Below are 21,295 nucleotides of genomic sequence, written 5' to 3'. Positions count from 1 at the left end.
TACTGTTCTCGCAATACCTGGGAGTGGTTTCTGTCGTGATCGACATCGACTAACAATCGAAGCTTATACCACATATTGTTTGTTTGTTTGTTTGTTTTGGTGCCACTTCCGGGGTGGAAAAAAAAGGGGAGAGGCAAGTGGTTACATCATACATATTCCCATGTGTTATGCTCAAAAAGTGCCCACCCACCCACCCCCGGTTACGCCAGCCATGCGCAGTATATGCACGTGCAATCATAGTTGGGCGCTGTGATTGGCTGCTGAAGAATTAGGAGGGTCTAAGCAGTATCATTGGTGGACTATCATTGGTCAATTGTTTGCCAGTGTAACTTGATTCCTTTTGCCAATTCAAATATGCCAATTCCACGAAAAAAAAAAAGTCAGTAATATGTCACTTGCTTCCTTCTGCAGAAATAGGGCAGTATCGAAATTCAAGCACTGGACGGCTGAGTGGGCTCGCGGCATGCTTTGAAAGACTTCATATCCATGACTTCAGAAAGATTGACTCACATATTTCGCAGTCGCCTCCTCAGTTAACAATACCGCATAAATATTCCATCTCTGTTACGGGTGTCGTCAGTTCAGGAGTTTCGGTAGGGCGGTTTGCAGACTACAATATCGACACAATCATGAGTAACGTAGTTCAACGAATATTCTCTCTCACCTTCTGGGGTCATGAGCTTAGGAAGCTTTTAAACAGTTTAGGAAGAGCAATACCGTTGTGCAACAGGCCATCTCAAGCTCCAAGAGGTCTTCACCACAAAGTCTTCGTCAAGACTGGCGATCGAGTCGGCATGGGAACAGATGCGGACGTCTACATCGCCTTCTACAACACGGATGGTTTTCGAACACGTGACTTCAAGCTGGACAAGGCGTTCTTTTTCGATTTCAAGAGGGGAAAATTAGACGAATTCGATATCTACATCGACAATGAGAACTTTGGACCTCTGGCTTTCATCGAGATTTGGCTAGACGAATGGGCATTGCTCAACCATTGGTATTGTGAGTACATCGAAGTCCAGGCTCTGAATACCGAAGTGGTCCACAAGTTCCCCGTCAATCGGTGGATACCAGCCGATAGAAGGTTGCAAATTCGTGAGTTCGACATGGTTCTACCTCAGGAGGACAAAACCTTCTTACAGAGAAAATGGGAGCTGCAGAGGAAAGCCAAACTCTACAGTGTCCACAAGGACCATCAGACAACTATGTTAATGGTAAATCTCGCTGAAGTTTATTAGTATAAGGTAGGATAAATGCTGGAGGGTCAAGTCAGTATAATCTGAGTGTGGTATGATTGGCAGTGGGGCGCTGTTGAAATAAATGAATAAATAGATTGATATAGCATCAATTCATGTACTATCATTGCATAACATATAATTACTGACAAAAATCTACAGGTAAATCTTAACGAAAGAATACAGAAGGAATTGATGTAAATGGAATGTTTGTTTATTGAGCAGGACGATTGTTAAGCAAACAATTGCAAAAACTCATGCGTTGCCATGAAGGTATAGTACACTGTAAATTCAAATTTAGAACATCAATGAAGGAAATTTTCATGATTCCATCCTTTGGCTATCATATAACAGATATTTAATTGGAATGTCTATGGGGAATATGCTTGAAAATTCTTGACAAAAGTAAGCGGATTTAAAGTTATTGTACGGAACACTAGGATGCCAAGAAACGATGGCATCTGAAAGCCTTGTTAAGCACTACTCATAGCATTTGAATTCTTTTGGGCTGTTCTAGGAGTACTTCTTAAAGGGGATGGCTAGTAACTGATCAATGGGAATCAGTGGGAATGCTGGGGGATGATTGTTCCAATTCTTGTGGGATTCATTTAAGAGTACATCATATATCTATTGTTGTGTGAAAATTATTTGCTTCAGAAAGGTCTCGTATTCAAGTAATGTCCAGTTTAATGGTTCCAGGCTAGCACGCCTGTACAGTGACACTCGTCATCATCAACTTTCCGTAATAATTGTACATGTTCAGTGACTTGTTCATTATACAAATTTATTCTGTTCGTTTATTTTTTTAACCCGAATACAAAAGAACAGTATGCATTATTTCAACAAAGGTCTTGCAAAGAAAGAAAGAAAGAAAGAAACAATGAAACAAAGAAAGATAGATAAAGATAGAAAGATAGGAGGGAAGGAGGGAGAGAGAGGGTTGTGATAATACGTTGGCAGGATATGCTTGTAGAAAAGCTATTATCTTTGCTTTCATTTGAAATTTGGCAAACGTAGTGCAACAATGCATCTAAGCATCCTAAAACGAGAGAGAGAGGGAGAGAGAGAAAAAAAAGTGCAATGAATATATTGTATGTGATTAACGATGAGAATAAAACTTTTCTGATTTCAGAGTACGCATCTACCATCTGACGAGTCCTTCTCCTTCAATGAGGATGTGAGTATCATCACTCTTTTAAAAAATGTTTTCCTGCATAGTTTGTGCTTAACATTTTTACAAGAATACATATTCACCCAATCCATGATTCTTGTTCAAACTTTAGACGCTACGTTCATGTATTTAAGATAGATTCAAACATACAAAGATACCACATGTAAATGATGATCCAAAATGAAGGGTTCTCATTGTTTCTTATACAATTATGGTTTACAGGTGTTAATTGGTCAGAAGGAATTGTGTGCACCGAATAGTTTTATCCAAGAGTTGTAGCCCGGAATTTAGAGGTACAAAAGTTCCTGTGCATGCACATGTCCTACCTACCTATTTATGACTCAGTAAACACACTTGACATGATATTGTTGATGAAATAACACCAAAACAGATACAACATACTCAAGCAATAGCATCTCTCATCCGTCTCTGTTCGGTAACATGCATAAGATACGTACGATGTTACCATTAAATGCCCTGCATACACTGTACAACACCACTATATTACGTTACTACAACCATGATAACTATTGTAACCTCATATTATGGGGTGTGCATCTGCCTACCATTTAAAGAGACTAGTGGTGTTACAGAAGCAGGTTATTCGGGTTTTTTTTTTTTGTACCGACTCACATTATCGTGCGCATACACATGATCTATTCCGACGCCTCACGTCTTATCTTTGTCCGATTTGGTTTTGCATAAGACTGGAATTTTTATACAAAAGTTCATTCATAATAAAGTTCCAGCTGTTTTTATGGAGTATTTCAAATGTTGTAATGAAATTCACTCAAAAAAACACACGGCATCAGTCTAATATTTATCCATTTTATTTCCTAACAAATCGTGCCCAAAAACAGTCGATAAGGTTTCATGGATCTAATACATGTATTTGGAACTCCGGAATTCCCGGAAAATCTTTAAAAGCTCTCTTTGCACAATTTCATCAAAGATCTTCGATATTTTCTTGCCTTCCCCTCATTTTAGTCAAAATATGAAATTTGCATTACATTTTTCTATTATGTATTTTACATGTGCTGCAATCGGTAATGCTTTCTCGTACTATTAACACGTATATTTTGTAGTCTCGTTCTATACCGCGTTTTGTTTTGTTTGTTTTGCTTCATCTGGTGTTATTTGTTTAGTCCTCTGTCTTATTATCTTTTATTCTCTCCATGCTCCCTTGATTTTTTCTGTAACTTTTGTCAATTTTGATTTTGTGCTTGTTTTAATATGTTTTATTCTCTCTGTGCTCCTTTATTATTGTTGGTAACCTTTATCATTTGATATTTCAATGTTTAAATATGTTGCAATATGTGTATTTTGTTTCCAATGGTACATTCTTTTTAACATGCCTCTGGCTTTCTCAGACTGTACCTGCTACATTTTGTAAACATTTTATATCCAAACGATTTTTATTACTGAATAAAATGTATTAATTTAATTGAATTGAATTGAATCGTAATTTAAAATTAAAGGCAAAGTGGTGGCGTTGGAGGTGGAGATCAAAATAGTGGATATCGCCACGGACAAGTGGGAGTCTCTTAAAGACATAGAAACCATCTACCAGCATCATCTACTTCCTCCTCCAACCGTAAGTATCCGTATCTTCTCTTCCTTCTCCTCCTCCTTTCCCTTCTTCCTTGTTCCTATACTCCTCTTAGTAGATTTTCAATTCAATTCAAATGGATTTATTGGGAAATTTCTGTATGGAATATATATATTACACATGAAATACAATCATTTCTTTTTGTTTCAAGACGACAGAACATAGAGTTTGTACATCCGAACATAACTGAGATATACGTGTACAGATTAAAGAAAAGAATTAGAGAACACATCAATTGGGGACCACTCGGGATAAAGTGAATCATAATGATCTGACCAAGGGTGCGTTTATCAACTCCTTTTCTCGGCAGAAACAGGTTATCTAAAAAGCTTTCAAGGAATTTTTACGAGTTGATAAACGCAAAGCTGTTTTGAAAGCCCTTTAGGAAAGCCTTTATGGAAGGGTGCGTTCATCAACTCTCCTTTCTCGGCAGAAACAGGTTATCCAAACAGCTTTCAAGGAATTTTTACGAGTTGATAAACGCAAAGCTGTTTTGAAAGCCCTTTAGGAAAGCCTTTTCAGAAGCCCCAAATTTGTGGCTATCCCAACAGGTTTCCTAAACAGGTTTTCAGAAACCTGTTTGTAAAAGCCTTTTGGAAGTTGATAAACGCAAAGCTGTTTTGAAACGGCTTTGTAGTCTTGTACTTCGGCACGCCTTATGACCTCTCCTCCTCGGGTCGAATTGCGCAATGCAGCTGTGCAGTGACAGGCCAGTTAAATAAATCGTGTTCGCGAAGAGAGTTGATAAACGCAACTATTTTGAAAGCCGTTTCTAAAGGGCTTTGGAAAGGGCTATCGAAAGCCGTTTAAACAGGGGAAAGTTGATAAACGCAGCCAAAGTCTCATGCCGCCACTCAGAAATATTTGAAGTATGTGCTAAACTGGAGCTGCCTCACAGATAGGAAGACAATTGATTCATGTGGCATTGCATCATGACTCGTCACTCTCAAAGGAAGATATGTCTTTATGATGGGAATTGTTGTTCGCCGTCCCTTCTTAGAAAACAAGCGGCAAATTAATAGTACAGACAGTCAGGGCTTTGGAAAGGGCTCTCGAAAGGGCTATGGAAAGGGCTTTCGAAAGGGCTATCGAAAGGGCTATCGAAAGCCGTTTGAACAGGGGAAAGTTGATAAACGCAGCCCAATTTATGACACATGTATTGGGAGTGTGAATGCAGAAGACTGTCGTCAAATAAGCATAGCATGAAGATACGACAGCATTGAAAGAGAAGAAAAAAAAAAGAAAATAGGCAAAACATACATCATGTAATACTTATGGAAAAGAAATGAAGAGAAAAAACAGTGACATTCTGGCATCACATTACGGCATTAAAAATTGGATAGACACATTATATACAGAGAATGAGGTGAGTGAGGTGAGTGCTAGTGCAAGTGAAAGAGCCCAGCAGGCGCGCGGTACTAGGGGCATTTCATTTGAATTGAATTGAACTGAATTGAAAAGGTGTTTTATTCAGCAATATCCATCGCAGCCCAGAGGCCGAATTACAGACATTGTTAACAAAGGACCATGAATGCATTAGAAATACATACAAGATACAGCGTAGCAATTAAAGAATGCATAGAACAACACAAAAAAGCAATTTTATTCATCTTAACCATTGTACAATCAGATCAACCTGTACTACAAAAAAAACCCAGGTCTATTGCAATAACAATATCTAATATCACTATTCTCAATAATGATTAAAAAATAAATTGATTTTTATGTTAATTGTGTATACCGGTCATTTCTGATACAGATGTTTTTATACAGCTCAAATCAACACATTTTACACAGCAAAAATAATCAGTCTGATTTAAAAAAAAATCTCACAATCGTCTCTTTCTAAACATTAACTCTCATATCAAAATACATTCAATCGACACACAGTACATTACATCAAATCTCTAAATTACATAAATACTATATTCGAATTATTATAATACATGTATATACAAAGAAAAATCGTTTGATATTTGCACATATCTCTCTCTCTCTCCCTTTCTCTTCTCTTTTCTAACTCTCATTCCACTAATAAACACACTCACTCTCGTATATCTAACCAACAGATATATCTAACCCACACTCTGTGTTATATTATTGCACCAGAATTTGATCTCACATATAAAACAACACCAACACGATGAAAAGTTACATTATGATGTAAGGAAAATACAATTCTACTAAGATAAGATTAAGATAAGAAAACTGAATAATTTTTATTGAATAGTTTGATGTAAGGAGACTGGGGCGGGGAAGGGGAGGAGGTATCAAAACATTAAAGATTTATCTATTTTGTTTTTGGTTACAATAATCAGCTATAAGCTAATTTCCATATTTTGATATAATGTGCTTTTTCATGTTTGCTTTAAAAGAAAAAAAAAGTGATAAGCATGCTTTAATTTGTTAGGGCAGAGAATTCCATAAATCCGGTCCATGATCAGCTGATGGTGTCGAATAGATCTATGAGCGATAAGTAACTTCGGGTTATTTAGATGAATGGCATTGCATTGACGAGTGGGATAAGAGTGTACTTTCCTATTTGAGATGAAAGTATCATGGAAGAAAGGTCGTAAATTGTTGATGTATTTGAACATAAAAATAGCGGACTGATGAATATGAAGACCATTTACTTTTAATATTTTCAGTCGTTTAAATAGAGGATCGGTATGGTCTAAGTAAGGTAAATGTGTACAAATTCGGATGGCTTTTTTTCTGCAAATGAAATAACTAACCAATTTTTGATTTATTACAGTTGTCCCGTAGAATGCGGTAGTATAAGGATTGTTCAAAATTAAAGGACGTTCTTTGTCAAAATTGACTTCAACCTATATAAAGTATACCAATCGCTTTCGAAATCGAAGTACATGTTTTCTAATATGTTCATTCCAAGTCAAGCACTCAAAGTTGAATTCAGAATAACACCTAAGAACTTGGTGGATTTCTTTTTAGTACACTGTCTGTAAAGATATTTATTTTTTGATTGATACGGGGTTGAGGGCTCTTAAAGTGCATCAAACAGGTCTTATCTACATTCAATGACAACTTATTGCACTTGAACAACAGAGATAGGCCTACCTTGGACAATTCGGTATTCAAAGTGTTAATAAGAGTATTTATACATTTGTTTGAATAAAATGTGTTTGTGTGGTCTGCAAATAATATGAAATGAAGAAGATTTGATGAATTAACAATATCATTCATATATCCAAAAAAAAAAAAGGATAGGTCCGAGCATTGAACCCTGGGGCACAACTCAAGTAATATAAGAATAAGAAGAAGTTTTAGACTGAAACAAAACAAATTGATAACGATTAAAAAGATAACTTTTAAACCAGGATAGAACTATCCCTCTTATACTTAATTTAGATAATTTGTGAATCAAAATTTGATGATCGATTGTATCAAAAGTTTTACTTAAATAAAACAAATAATTAATTTGTGATTGACCCGCTCTATTCGCTTCACTTTAACTCCTCAGGGGATGACAAAGTGGAGATCAGACGTGGAGTTCGGTAACCAGCGGCTGAATGGTTGTAACCCGACACAGATTCGACTCTGCACCGACATTCCCGACAAGTAACTTAATGGCTACCTCCTTTTCTCATATAGTATAATTCAGATTTGTTTCCGTTTCTGTTTCAGTGTTTAGAAATTTAAGGGGATTAGGCAAAACAATCGAAAATCAAGTATGAATCAGGCAGATTGCTGGAAAGATGTCTTTCAGTTTATGCTTACAACAGTCTTCCTGATTAATGCACCCACAACCTACACCTCTTTCTATGTAGGTACCCCCCACCCCCTTACACCCTTGCAGCTTTGATAAATGGTTGCTGATGATAAAAACTCGAAATAAAGTCGTTCAATAAATTTGTTGCTTGTTGTTTGTGTTGACTTATCAATAGATAATGGCAGAATTGAAGTCAATGGATCATTCTCTATGCAGAACTTAACTATTTTTTTTTTGTCCGAGCAGCGACTCCACACTCTAAATTCTTTGGATTATAAAGTTATCTAATAGACCATGAGGAGGGATAAATCCAAATAAGATTATTAATTTCAAATCTAATGGATTTAATTTCTGAATCAATTAAACCAAAGATTATAATCTTATGTGAATTTGTCCCTCCTCATGGTCTTATTACATTACATTTTAATCGAACGATTTTAGAGTGCACTGGGTATCACGATAACTTTGGTGATCGCACGCAAGATAATTCAGATTACTACCACTAAAAGGACAAATGATATTCTATGATTTCTCTCCTCTGTTCTTTTTACCAATGTTGACTGGCTAACATATTAGCAAGACTTGTACGATGGCTTGAGCAAACCTGCTTTTCAATATTAATCATGAGGAGAAATCAGCACCTTGTGAAGATGAGCAAATCGGAATACAGACATCCCACTAGCAAGTAAAAGAAATGTTAAAAACATGGTGCATAAATCCAATGCTGTAATCATACAATGTGTAGCTTATAATACAATGTATGGAACTAGACCAGATGGAGAAATGCAAACGTTTTGATAGAGAGAGAGATTAATATCTACCTCACGTCAGTCACATTATCACACGATGTAGTTTTGCAGTGAACGAAAGGGACGTTCAGCTGCTTATCGAGAACATGACCATCGACGAGGCCATCGCAAGGAAACGACTCTTCATCGTCAACTACGACTTTTTAAAGGACCTCCCGTGTACGGACGGAAGGACGGTGAGCACAACGTCCTCATCGTTTGTTTATTGGGTTTTTTTGCGGGAATAAAACAACAAAGAACATTGTATTGATGACGATCATGACAAGAGCTAGAGCTTCGTGATCGATGCTTGCGATTTTTTATCATTCTTTATATATACTTCTGGTAGATACATCTAGGAAATTTCAATACACAAACATCGTAGATTATTTCTATTTTCTTACTCATCATCTTTTATCAACCAGTCTTGGTACTCACTCCATCGCTTTTGTTCCGCTGTCTTCTGCATGTTAAACACACACACACACACACACGCACACACACACACACACACACACAAGGAGTGTGTTGGCTGTCATCACATTTCAATATCTATGGACTGTGCTTCATTCAACTTCAGGTCACCTTAAAGTGCACTAATAATGTGTACATACAATTTTTTTTTTGTTGAATCCTTTCTCTGTTGAATAAAGACTCGTTTGAAGATGTTTACTGAAAGTGAGATGATTATTGAAGGGCGATGGTTATTTACTCTTCGGGTTACTATATCGATGTAGGTTTTGGTATATCTGTTGGTAGATTAATGATAATGCCTGTTCATATATTCGACTGGATTTAGGCCTACTTGCAAATGTCACGAAGAGAACAGTTTCGTGACTCGTTCGAGTCACTGCCACTCAGTCTGAAGGGCGTTCAGGACGTTTTGGTCTTTATTGTTTTAAAACGTCAAGGAATTTTCTAGTTCACCGATTTGTATCATGGATGATGATGATAATAGTAGTAGTATTAATAGTAATAGTAATATTAATAGTAATATTAATAGTAATAGAAATAATAATAATAATAATAATAACAATTAAAATAAAAATGATGATAATAATGTAATTATTATTATTATTATTATTATTATCATTATCATTAATATTATTAATAATATTATTATTGTTATCATCATCATCATCATTATAATTATTATTTAGTCATTAATGTATTAAATCGTTGGGCCGTCTATCAATCATCCATACACCTGTTCCCAGATTTGTGCTCCCATGGCCTTGTTCTTCGTCGATAAAGCCAAGCACCTGATGCCAATAGCAATCCAGCTCTTCCAAGATCCAGCCCCAAACAATCCAGTAAGTTCAATCAAGGAGGTATGGTACACCTCCTTGGCTCCGCCTACTTCCCACAGTGGAGAATCTGAAGTGTGGGAAATGGATTTCGGTTGACAATGACTTTTTCAACTTTTTTTTTTTAATGCTGGAGAGCAGTGAACCATGGAATAATACCGAGAAGCTGTGTTGCTGTGTGTTTCACAGAATGAAATAGAATTATAGTTATGACATCCTCAAAGCTATCGAGAATTGCCACGAGTGACGTCGTGTTGAGAGGCAGGAGATAAGCTAGATATCTGGAGACACCCGTAGGGCGATAAGTTACCGTCGGTTAATATTAGCAAATCTCATATCCTTAGATTCGTGTTCCTCGGAGTTTCAACCGGCCTGCCTTCTCACTGAGAGAGAATCTTAAAGGGGATGGCTAGTAACCGATCAGTGGGAATCAGTGGGAATGCTGGGGGATGATTGTTCCAATCCTTGTGGGATTCATTTAAGAGTACATCATATATCTACTGTTGTGCGAAAATTATTTGCTTCAGAACAGTCTCATATTCAAGTAATGTGCAGATTAATGCCCCGTCACTGACCAGGCACGCTAACCTGGAAACATTAAACTGCACATTACTTGAATATGAGACCATTCTGAAGCAAATAATTTTCACAGAACAATAGATATATAATGTACTCTTAAATGAATCCCACAAGGATTGGAACAATCATCCTCCAGCATTCCCACCGATTCCCACTGATCAGTTTACTAGCCATCCCCTTTAATTGTGTTTGTTGGTACCCTAAAATTCATAATTTGTTGTGTAGTACATCATGATCATGCTAGTGTTCAGCGAAGTAAAGACGTCCTCCTATTCAAAGGCGACATGCCGTCAGCTGTTCTTATAAATGAAATATAAACGCCCAACTTCTATATATCATCCCAAAGTATAAGAAAACAAGATTTCTAAAGTTTATATATGGTGTATAAATATATATATATATATATATATATATATATATATATATAATATAGCGTTTATTTTGTCATGAGTTTTGTACGAGCAGGGGAGGGTAAAATCTTCAACAATCAGGCAACCAAGAGGGAGGCTTTGATGTCAAACGTCTATCTAGGCTTGGCTGGCTATTAAGTTTCTTGTTGGTATTACTATGATTACCAAATCACTCAAATATGATGATAATGATGATGACGACGACGTTGATGATGATGATGATGATGATAAAGTTGATACTGGTAGTTATACGTTGATATGTTATATGAAACAGGTTTTCTACCCGTCTGATCCCGAGTACACCTGGCTCCTGGCCAAGTGTTACTTCAACAGCGCCGATGCCTCGGTCCACGAGTCGGCTGTCCATCTGGGCTTCACTCACTTTGTAGGAGAATCAATCATCTTGGCAACGCATCGATGTTTGTCTCCATCCCATCCGGTCTTCCGTCTCCTGGCTCCTCACTTCCTCTTTCTCCTCGCCATAAACAAGTGTGTATGGCGCGCCATTTATCCAATAATTTAGATGAACTTCGTTTATCGCTGAAAACTTTGTTTATCAGTCGATAGACTCAGTTTTTTTTGAGAGAGAGAAACTTTTGTAAAATCGAGTTATAAGCTAGGTTTATCACGATAAAAACATTTTTTCACTTGATAAACAGAGTGTATGGATAAACTGAGTTTTCGCTCGATAACAAAAGTTTCTCGATAACAAAAGTTTCTCGATAAACCTAGTTTTTACTTGATAGACAGAACTATTCGATGAAATAAGTTTTTGGAGAGAAACACTGTTCATCGAGAGAAAAAAATAAGTTTATCACGAATAAACATAGTTCCTCTTTTCAGTTGACAAAGTTTATCGATAAACTGAGTTCATCGCTCGATAAACACAGTTTCTCACGAAAAACTTTGTTCATCAACTAATAAACCGAATTTTCGGCAATGAACCTATAGTTTATCGGGATTACAGGGCAAATGGCGCGCCATGGGTGTGTGTCCTTTGAACACATATTCACATAAGACCACATACGTACTTACTCTCAAATATTTGTCTATGTATATATCTACACTCAGAAAAAAGAAAGAAAGATTACTAACTCGTTTACCAGTGCAGATATTTCATAAAAGATGTTGATTAAAATCTTTGCGTGGTATACCACACTAAAGTTTATCTAATGGGCTATCTATATCTGGCAGTTTAATACAAAGGGAAATGATGAACACATTCGTTTTTGTCCTCCAAGGCACAAGTTAATCATTCATTTGCAGATAGCAATGACAACAAACACAATTAGAGACATGAATGAATACCGAAAATAAATATCGTTCCCTTGTATCTCTGGATCTCTTTCTATCCTCAAACAAGAACAAAATGGGAGAGAAAGGTGGAAATACGACGCGTCTGTCAACTCAAATTCAAATGACAAAGGAAGTAAGCCGCAAAGGTGATAGAATGGACACAAAATATTTTACTCTTTTAATTTAGGAATTTACGACTTCATGAGACAAATTCAACATCTCATTTCAAATTCTTCTACTGTTTTTTGTTAATAGCCCCCCTTCTGTAATGTTATTTGAAGTTGGGATTGACAGAAGATTCTTCATTTTCTCCGATATGTCTTGCCTTTCTTTAGCTTTAGGGGCTTCAAAGACATTATAGAGATCAATGGGTAGTTTTTTTCCAAATTAATCTGTGTCTCTGTTTGTGTTTTATTTCTCTTTTATTCTTTGTTATATATGGAAGAGCACTTACGCATGAATAAGAACTTGTTCATCCTTGCAATTTTTACTTTTGTGCCTTGGATGAGAAAAGACAGATGTGTTAACTCATGCGTAAAGAGATAACGACCTACCATGTTAATAGCCACTTAAATTGCCTTTATCATGGCGTATAAACTATCAACATGTAGCATAATATTCTATGAGAAATATGAGCTTGAAAAAATTGTTTATTTTTTTTTGCTGAGTATATCTTTACGTAAAATTCGTATCTTATACCAATTAGAATATCACATATTCGCACATACATTTATTATGTAAGCATATATTTCTCAACTCGACGCAAAACATATTTACATACTACTGAATTAGTCTGCCAATGTGCTGTCTAACATTTGGTGTGGTATTCTGAGATACTCATCTGCGGATGGTTTCTGAGATACGTCCTTTTGCTAGCCAACACACAACTGAACTAGCAAACCATACAAGATATCGCCAGTGAAGCTACACAACATTACTTTAGGCAAATGAATGGGCACACAGGTGTATCTAGAAATTTGTCCTTTTGCAAAGCAATTAAAAAAGTCAACGCCTATAATTCAACTACTAACAATCCTTTACGGTCAATGACAAAGTGCAACTGCAAAATGAAATAAAAATAGCGCTAAATATCCTGCAAAATATAGCCTCATGAGGTATAACTTTTTTAGTTTTTTTGGTTTTGCGAGATTTTAAAATGATCACTTGAAACAATTGTATTTCCCGACACAGCAACAACAAAAAAAAGTAGAAAAATAGAGGAAAAGTTATCTCTTTTGCAAGCTCATTGACAAATTGTATTTGGCCATTTGAAAACCGTGCCTCTGTCAACAACCTAAGTAACCACAACAACATGAAAACGAATACAAACTTTGCTTGAAATATGAAATCTTACAATATGTACCCTACGGAGGGGAATAATGGAATATTCCCGAAAAAGATTACTCGTGCAGTGCCATTTACGTGATTTATCTGTTAATTGTGAAAAAAGTTATCATCTGTCGCGCCTCATGGAAAATAATTCAAAATGGGCTAGAAATGATTTCCATATTCATAACTTTCTATACGTCCTAAAAATATCTTTTAAAAAAGTTTATTGTACATTTTATTACACGCGTTAAACACTTGTTTAAAGTATATAATAGAAAATATTTGATCTTATATAGCGGTAGTTACATGTTTGTGTTTTCCCCTGACTTTGTTCAACAATTTCTTGTTATATTCACCTGAAATCGTTGGATCAATAACTAATAATATTCAATGTGCTTATCAATTCAAACAGTTGTTCGTACGTTCTTGTAATAAGTATTTCGAAAATGGCATTAAAAAGAAAAAAACCCAACTTACATTCTGTTATTTTGGCCTTCAGTCTTGCCGTAAACCACTTGGTTGTTGAGGGTGGGTGGGTGGACACCACCATGGCCATTGGACGTATCGGGATGTTCGAAATCGTCAGACGAAAGTGGCAGAAATGGCGACTCGATGTGCAGGGCTCCCTCCTCGCTGACCTTGAGGACAGAGGAGTGGCTGACCCGGAAGTACTTCCAAATTACCACTACCGAGACGACGCGGTGCTTATTCGCAGAGCTATTTTCGACTACGTAAAACGCATCATTGACTGTTACTACGGTTAGTCACTGGGCGTCTGCATGGCTGTAATCCAGGGGAAATGAGAGCGAGATGTAATGAAGAATGTTATACTCAAAATAAGTGAAATGATTGGTTTCAATCAAGAATAAGAGAGGGAGAGGGAGAGAGAGAAAGGGGCCTTGGTAAATTTTATTTTCTTGAGTGAGACATATCAATTAGAAAGAAATATATATATGAAACAAATTTTATACTGATCAACATTCCTGTTTGTAGTGTACATCTAGTTAGATGCAGATGAGTGTACATCCGGGATAAAATGTCGAGAGTTATTTGGGAATATCCTCTAATCACTTATCGATCTAATGCAGTCAGTCAATGGGTACTTGGTTTCTTTCCTTACTCGAGTAGACACGTCAAATCTTGTGTGAATCAGTCGTTCAGTCCTCAGGACATCTCAAACTACTGAGTGACTTCAAGTATTTCTTAGAACCAGTTTCTTAGACCTTCTGTATCTTGTTTTGGCTATCATTCCGGTGAGATTTTGTTCATCGTCATCTTTGATTTCTGTCATTTATTTTTTTTTTAGTGGCAGGATCAAATCCATTAAAAAACGGGTTGTGTTTATGTATGTTTGTGAGCCTGTGAGCCTTCGGATCTTCCCCATGTTATGCGGCCAAGTGCTTCCTTCAAGGATAATTTTGAAAGCGTTACAAACCTAGATTTTGTAATATCAGATTTGATTCTGATACCCGGACATATTCAAGCAAAAAGCTGCCTTCGTAAACTATACTTTAAGAAAAACTTTTTTCCCCGTATCAGATATGTGATTCAAATTTGCAGCTATACTACAAGCTCTGGATGTCCGGTATCGACAGGCAGAGCAGTGAATGATAAGGCCCTTAACTTGGCTTTTGTTTGTTTGTTTGTTTGTTTGTTTTTGTTGTTGTTGTTGTTGTTTGACTTGTCAGCCGATGAAACCCGGAAATTTGTGTCCCTAATTTGTAAAATAACGAAACTAAACATAAACTTGAACTAAAATGTTCCACTTTTTATGATAATGAATGCTCCCATAAAAATCCTAGTTACGAGCCTGAAGATAATGATTTAGCTGGGACCTACACTCGACAAGCTTGCTGTTAATTATGTTCCTTCATATTTCTTTAACATTCATGGTCAGATTCCAACTTTCATAGATCGACCACTATGTTTTATATGTCGCAATATTCTATGTATGTCTCCTAGGATATAGCTGGATATTATGTACGCCCTATTTCATTTTGTAATATCATGCCTCCTATCTGGATATTTAAGTTTGTTATATTTGATGTACATTTTCACTCAGAGATATGAAAAAAAAATGAAAATGACATTGAAATTGAAATTGAAACTGAAATAATCCAGAATGGCTAATCTGGCACAGAGAGATGAAAAGGCGAATCATCTCTCAACCTGATGTCACGATTACGTCTCCCGTCTTCATACCACAAAACTCGATATGATTTAGGTCATTCACGTAAACATCATTTGGGTACTATAAAATGAATGTCCCGAATTAGTTTGATAATGAAACTTCTTTGCTCTCTGCAATGAGACCATGGCTACTTTTCACCCATGCACCAACCATGTTTTTGAAATGAGCTTCTATAGTTCACGAAACGTGACAATGCGGCTGCACTTACGGTATAGGCCTATAATTATGGTTAAGGGAAAGCACAAACCTGTTGGTTTCAACAGGGAACGTGGTATATTGGTCTAAAAGGAGGTGAAAATCCTGTTGGTCCTATGCAATACCAACAGAACACTTTTTGTTGGTCTAATAGAAATCGAACAGAGCTCTATATAGAAAGTATTAGTTTCAATTGACTACCAACAGAAACACAGCAGAACACTCACTCTCTGTTGGTTAAATATAAATCAAACAAATACCTGTAGAAAGTCCTAATAATATACGGACCAACACACATTCAAAGCATTTGTCAACATAATCACGTGTCAATGGAAAGAGGAAGAGTTTGTCTTTCCTCACAACTAACATTGCACTCTCCGTAGCTAACAATTGGGAAATGGTACCTCTCCAAAGTTGGATTATTTCTTTTTTTTAAACGCACTGTATACTACAAGACAACGCCATTCTGACAAAGTGTGAGGAATCGTTTACAGTATGAACGACGACTTACGAAGGTAACGGAAACTTTGCGTGTAAACTAAAGAAATTCATTTCTAAAATCGTTGAAAGTGTATATCTAAAAACAGCAACTTGCTGAAGATGGGATGGTCACTGGAAAGAGTTGTCACTATAGTCTGTTCTCTATGCTATTCAACAGATTCATCAGAGAAGATCCAACAAGACAAAGAGTTGCAGGAATGGGGTAGGTTTCTTGGAGGGGAGCCGAAAAACGCAGAGGAGGCGACGGTTGGTATGCAGGTAGGTGTGGTATTCTCTTCAGATTATATTGTTGTTCTATTTGATGACGGACCTTCTTGAACTCTCCAGATATTAGTGATTAATGACTGAATGAATTATGCTTTTCAAACAAACATAAAGACGTTTTATACAAGCACACAAGGCTCTCATTCAAATTCAGGCGATTGGTAACTTAGCACCGTGAATTCAACTGACACACTTGGAAATCATTGAACAGTCTGTGGTCCAGTAAAATTCAAATTGCCACACCATAACATTTTATAATAGCTAGTTTTTCATTGGTTCCATCCGAGGAGCACATAAAAAAGAGGTCTCATTTAAAAAAAAAAAAAGAGGAAATTATTGTTCATTCCTATCTACAAATGGGAATGTCACTTTCACTACGGAATTCAGCTTCGCATGTCTTGTTACACTTTTTGTTCATCCCAGGGACTACCCAACAGCGGCCAGTTCCTCACCACTGATGAAGTGGCAGAAACAGTTACCAACTTTGTCTTCATTTGCAGCGCGGGCCATGCAGCGGCCAACTTTGGTCAATACGACCGGTATGGTTTCCCGCCGAATTACCCCGCCTGGCTGCATGGCCAGCCGCCTCGCGACAAGGTGTGTTCAACGAATAGACAGTTTTTTCTCTCTCGTTTTCATATTTTCTATATTTGAAAAACAGTTTTTTGATATTTATTTTGGCCTCCTTTGCTACACATAATGATATCTGCCCATGAATTTGAAGAGAAGGTTTAGGACCCGTAATGTACATTGTTGGTACATATCACCCTCGCTTGAGAATAATCCAATATAGGACCGGAAAAAAATCCTCCATGCGATAGAAATAATACAATAGAATAAACGCAAATTCATATCCACCCCTGGCATTTCTCAACAAATTGACTGTTTTTCGACATTTTCTAGATTGATTTAGACAAGGTTTGTTGTGTTTATCACCTGTCATCTAACTCTGTGGCGTTCAAACAAACAAAGAAACAAACGACAATTATTTCGCTGGGGAAACTCTTCAAATTCAAATTCGAATGAATTTATTAGGAACTTTTTGCGTCGAATATATATTACAAATGAAATAAAGTCATTTCTTTTTGTTTCAAGACAAAAGAACATACAGTATGTACATCCGAATATAAAACTGAGATATATACGTGTACAGATTAAAGAAAAAAGTAAGAGAACACGTCGATTGGGAACCACTCGGGATAAAGAAAATCAAATGATCTGACTGAATTATGGCACATGTATTGGGATTGTAAATGCAGAAGACTGTCGTCAAATAAGCATATAGCTTGAAGATACGACAGCCTTGAAAGAGAAGGAAAAAAATGGGCAAAACATGCATCTTGTATACTTGTCGATAAGACAGCTGTTCATAGCATAGAAAACTTTGTTCTCTAATCCCGCTCGGGATTCCCGTCCAGACTCCTTTGACGGAAAAGGACATCTTGCAGCAACTCCCTGACCTAGAAGAGACGCTAAGAGTCATGACTGTCACCAAGCTGCTCAGTACCCGGGACACAAAGGCTTTGGGAGATTTCGAGATGTGTTACCTGTACGACCCCCATGACTGTTCCTCGCTCAAACAGTGAGTGCCACCTGCCCCGTGGGCCCCTTTTCACCAAAGTTATTATCAATAACAAGTTGCGATAGTTGTTATAAGCTACTAAAATCGTCACATCTGATTGGCTGAAAGCATATTTGTCATAGAAATGTGGCAGTTGTTGCTGCAGGATAACACGTTTTATGAAACCTGGGACCCTGGAGTCAAGTATGTGTTTGAGCGGTGATCAAATTTCATTTAAATTCAGTCATTATTGCAGTATGTTTTCTGTCTAAATGAGCTCCGGTACTCCTTGCAAATTTTCTGTGTATGACTTATGGTGGAAAAAATTATATACATGCAGAGGAGAGAAAGGGTAAAGCACATTTGTAATGCGTTATCGCGAAAGCCGTTAATGTCGGGAATACTTTTTTTACAGATATGGATTTGCTAGATCATAAACTATATACAAATTTAATAATTGCCCCACTTCATTGGAATTAATGATATAAAAAAGTAAAAGTTAGAAAACTGTAATGGTTGGATAGCCAAAGTCGGTTTGTTTTCTTCCTTTTGTGACCTCCGACTTTGTAACATGTAACTTGAGCATGAACCACAATGGTGTGCCCATCTCAGATAATTTCAATGAATTGAATGACAAGTAAAAACAATGATACAATCCAAGCGAATGACTCGATGGCAATAATGCCCGAGCTTTTGAATTTTTCATGGAATGAAGGTTATGATTAGAACACTGTCCTCTCATGTTGAGTGCACAAGTCCTGACTAAATAGATGAATAAATAAATAAATAAATAAATAAATAGATAAATGATTAAATAAATAAATAAATAAATAAATAAATAAATAAATAAATAGATAAATAAATCATATTGAAAACTTTCGGTCATCTGCGAAACCGCGCTTCCGGGCGAACGCTACAACACGTAAAACGAGTCAAAAATCGACGCATCTTTCCACAAAATCTGCCATAACTTTTAAACTATTAAAGTGGTGTCCGGATTCTGGAAGCGTATACTTTGGGATTTGGGATTATTTGTATGTATCTATCATGATTGTAACATTTGTAGCAGTTACGCACTTTTGATCAGAAAAGTACCTTATGAGTAGATTCGTCTATGGCGAACAGTCCAAATTTGGCGAATTTGAGCATATTTTGCCGTCTTGCAATATTTCCACACGAGATATCTCGGGAACGGAGGGTCGCACGAATTTGGGATGGACGGTTTCCGAAAGTAGGGATTTCGCCCATTTCTGTGATATAAGAATCTTGCTCATTGGTTGAGTATATCTGACGCACTTTTGCGGTAAAGTTAGACCACCCAGTCACAATTGCTGAACGTGTACAATCTTTACAGAACTTTCACATGACTAGACTACCAACGAGAATTTGAGTCGTTGACCTTCACTGTCTGCCGTCGGCAACAGTGTGAAATATACTGTGAATTTTTGTAATTCCGAGCTTTTGTTTCTTGCCGAACATCATTTTCCATCTATTCTCCGGATACTTTTGTGGGTGAGACATTATTTAGATACGTAGCAGCCTTATGAACAACATAACTGTTATGTTTGGGAGCAGAAACAACCAAATGTATTCCACATTCCGTCTCATTTTTCGATGATGGCTCGAGTCGGACTGGTGCATATCATTAGCAGGTAGAAATAAATGGTCGCAACGGTCGCTTGCCATCTGCTATCTGCAATCGGGCGCTTGCATACACGTATTGTACACAGGTAATCAACTGAAATAGTGTTGCCAAGGAATGATAAGGACCTAGATTACATCTCAATCTGTAGATTTAAACCGATTTCTGTCACCTGTACACAGAACACAAAACGCGGGAAATTATGTGAACATGATATCCCTCCAAGCACGGCGCTGCCACCCCCATTGTAACGTGTCGACTAGCCAAGCGCCACAAACACATTCATGTTCGCGAGCGTCCGCTCCGGTCCGTGCATCGGATTTTCTACAAATAATGAAAAAAAAAATAAATAGATACATACATAAATACATAAATACATAATTGAATAGATGAATAAATAAATAAATAAATAAATAAATAAATAAATAAATAAATAAATAAATAAATGAAGGAATAAATAATAAATAAATAAAATGTGTTGGCACGTACAAAGTTGGTGACATTGGGTGTAATGATTGGTTTCTCTCGCACCACAGGTTCCAAGCCGACCTGGAGAAGATTGGAGGGATGATTGACGAGAGGAACACGTCACGAGAAGAGAAATACACTTGCCTTCACCCAAGTGACATCCCTAACGCTATCAGCATCTAGAATCCAATTACAATATATTGTTGGTTTGAATTATAGTCTTTGTTAATCTGCCTTTTATCCGCAATGAATGTTGAGCAATGGTTCTTGAATATCGGATCTACGTTTAAACACAGCTTATCCATCAAATGTCCATCAGCGTTAGGAAATAATCTTGATGTGACAATCACTGTCATTTTTTTTTTTTTTTGTTGTTATGAAGGCAAACAATGGAATGATCGACAAAAAGAAACAGAAACAATAACACAGTTCAAGGAATGGGGGCCTCCACGTTGTAAGAGTTCAACGAATTATTTTCTTGCATTTTTTCCAGTTTTTCAAATTTTTATTACACCAAAGCGGGACAGCAATTTATTACATGTATAAAAAAACATTGCCATCAATATGATGGCCCGTCAAAGTTGAACTTTCTTGCGTGTGTCAATGGCGACACACAGAGTAAATGTGTGAGAACAGGTGCATAAATCCATCGCAGCTCGTTATGATGGACAATGACCCCTAATTCTATTACATATTCTGAAATCTAAAAACTTCGGGTACTCAGTAGATAATGGCTCTTCTGATCATCAAGTACAGAGCCCATGTAGAATTTTATGATATTGCGAGTGTCATCACTTGGGGGCGCTGTGGTTAGGTGATAGTGATAAGAGACTCTCGACTCTCAATCGGAGGATCTGAGATCAATTCCCGATCAGTGCGCGAACACAATTTATGGAGAAGATGTTTTTTCCCCATCATGTCCCTCTCGACCCAGGCGTATAAATGGGTACCTGGCAACGCTAGGGCAATAATAATGACAGGATCCTCTGGTGGAGCAGTGGCAACACTGACGAGGCCTA

General features: G+C 37.0%; 1 protein-coding gene across 1 annotated transcript; it reads left to right on the top strand.

The window, feature by feature from the left end:
• The first annotated feature begins 629 nt into the window (after positions 1–629).
• On the top strand, positions 630–20,459 carry LOC139742186 (polyunsaturated fatty acid 5-lipoxygenase-like). Its single transcript, XM_071652764.1, has 12 exons — positions 630–1,214; positions 2,629–2,638; positions 3,885–4,000; positions 7,497–7,594; positions 8,598–8,730; positions 9,751–9,846; positions 11,104–11,318; positions 13,954–14,213; positions 16,499–16,599; positions 17,029–17,202; positions 18,024–18,187; positions 20,345–20,459. The coding sequence occupies exons 1-12, from the start codon at positions 630–632 to the stop codon at positions 20,457–20,459; spliced, it is 2,067 nt and encodes a 688-aa protein (XP_071508865.1).
• Positions 20,460–21,295: the final 836 nt, after the last annotated feature.

Source organism: Diadema antillarum, unplaced genomic scaffold (assembly GCF_040938485.1).
Source record: "Diadema antillarum isolate AM-2024a unplaced genomic scaffold, OU_Dant_1.0 seq00000984_RagTag, whole genome shotgun sequence".
Lineage (NCBI taxonomy): Eukaryota > Metazoa > Echinodermata > Echinoidea > Diadematoida > Diadematidae > Diadema > Diadema antillarum.
Note: the sequence above shows the minus strand (reverse complement) of the source record. Positions and strands in the feature narration are given on the sequence as shown.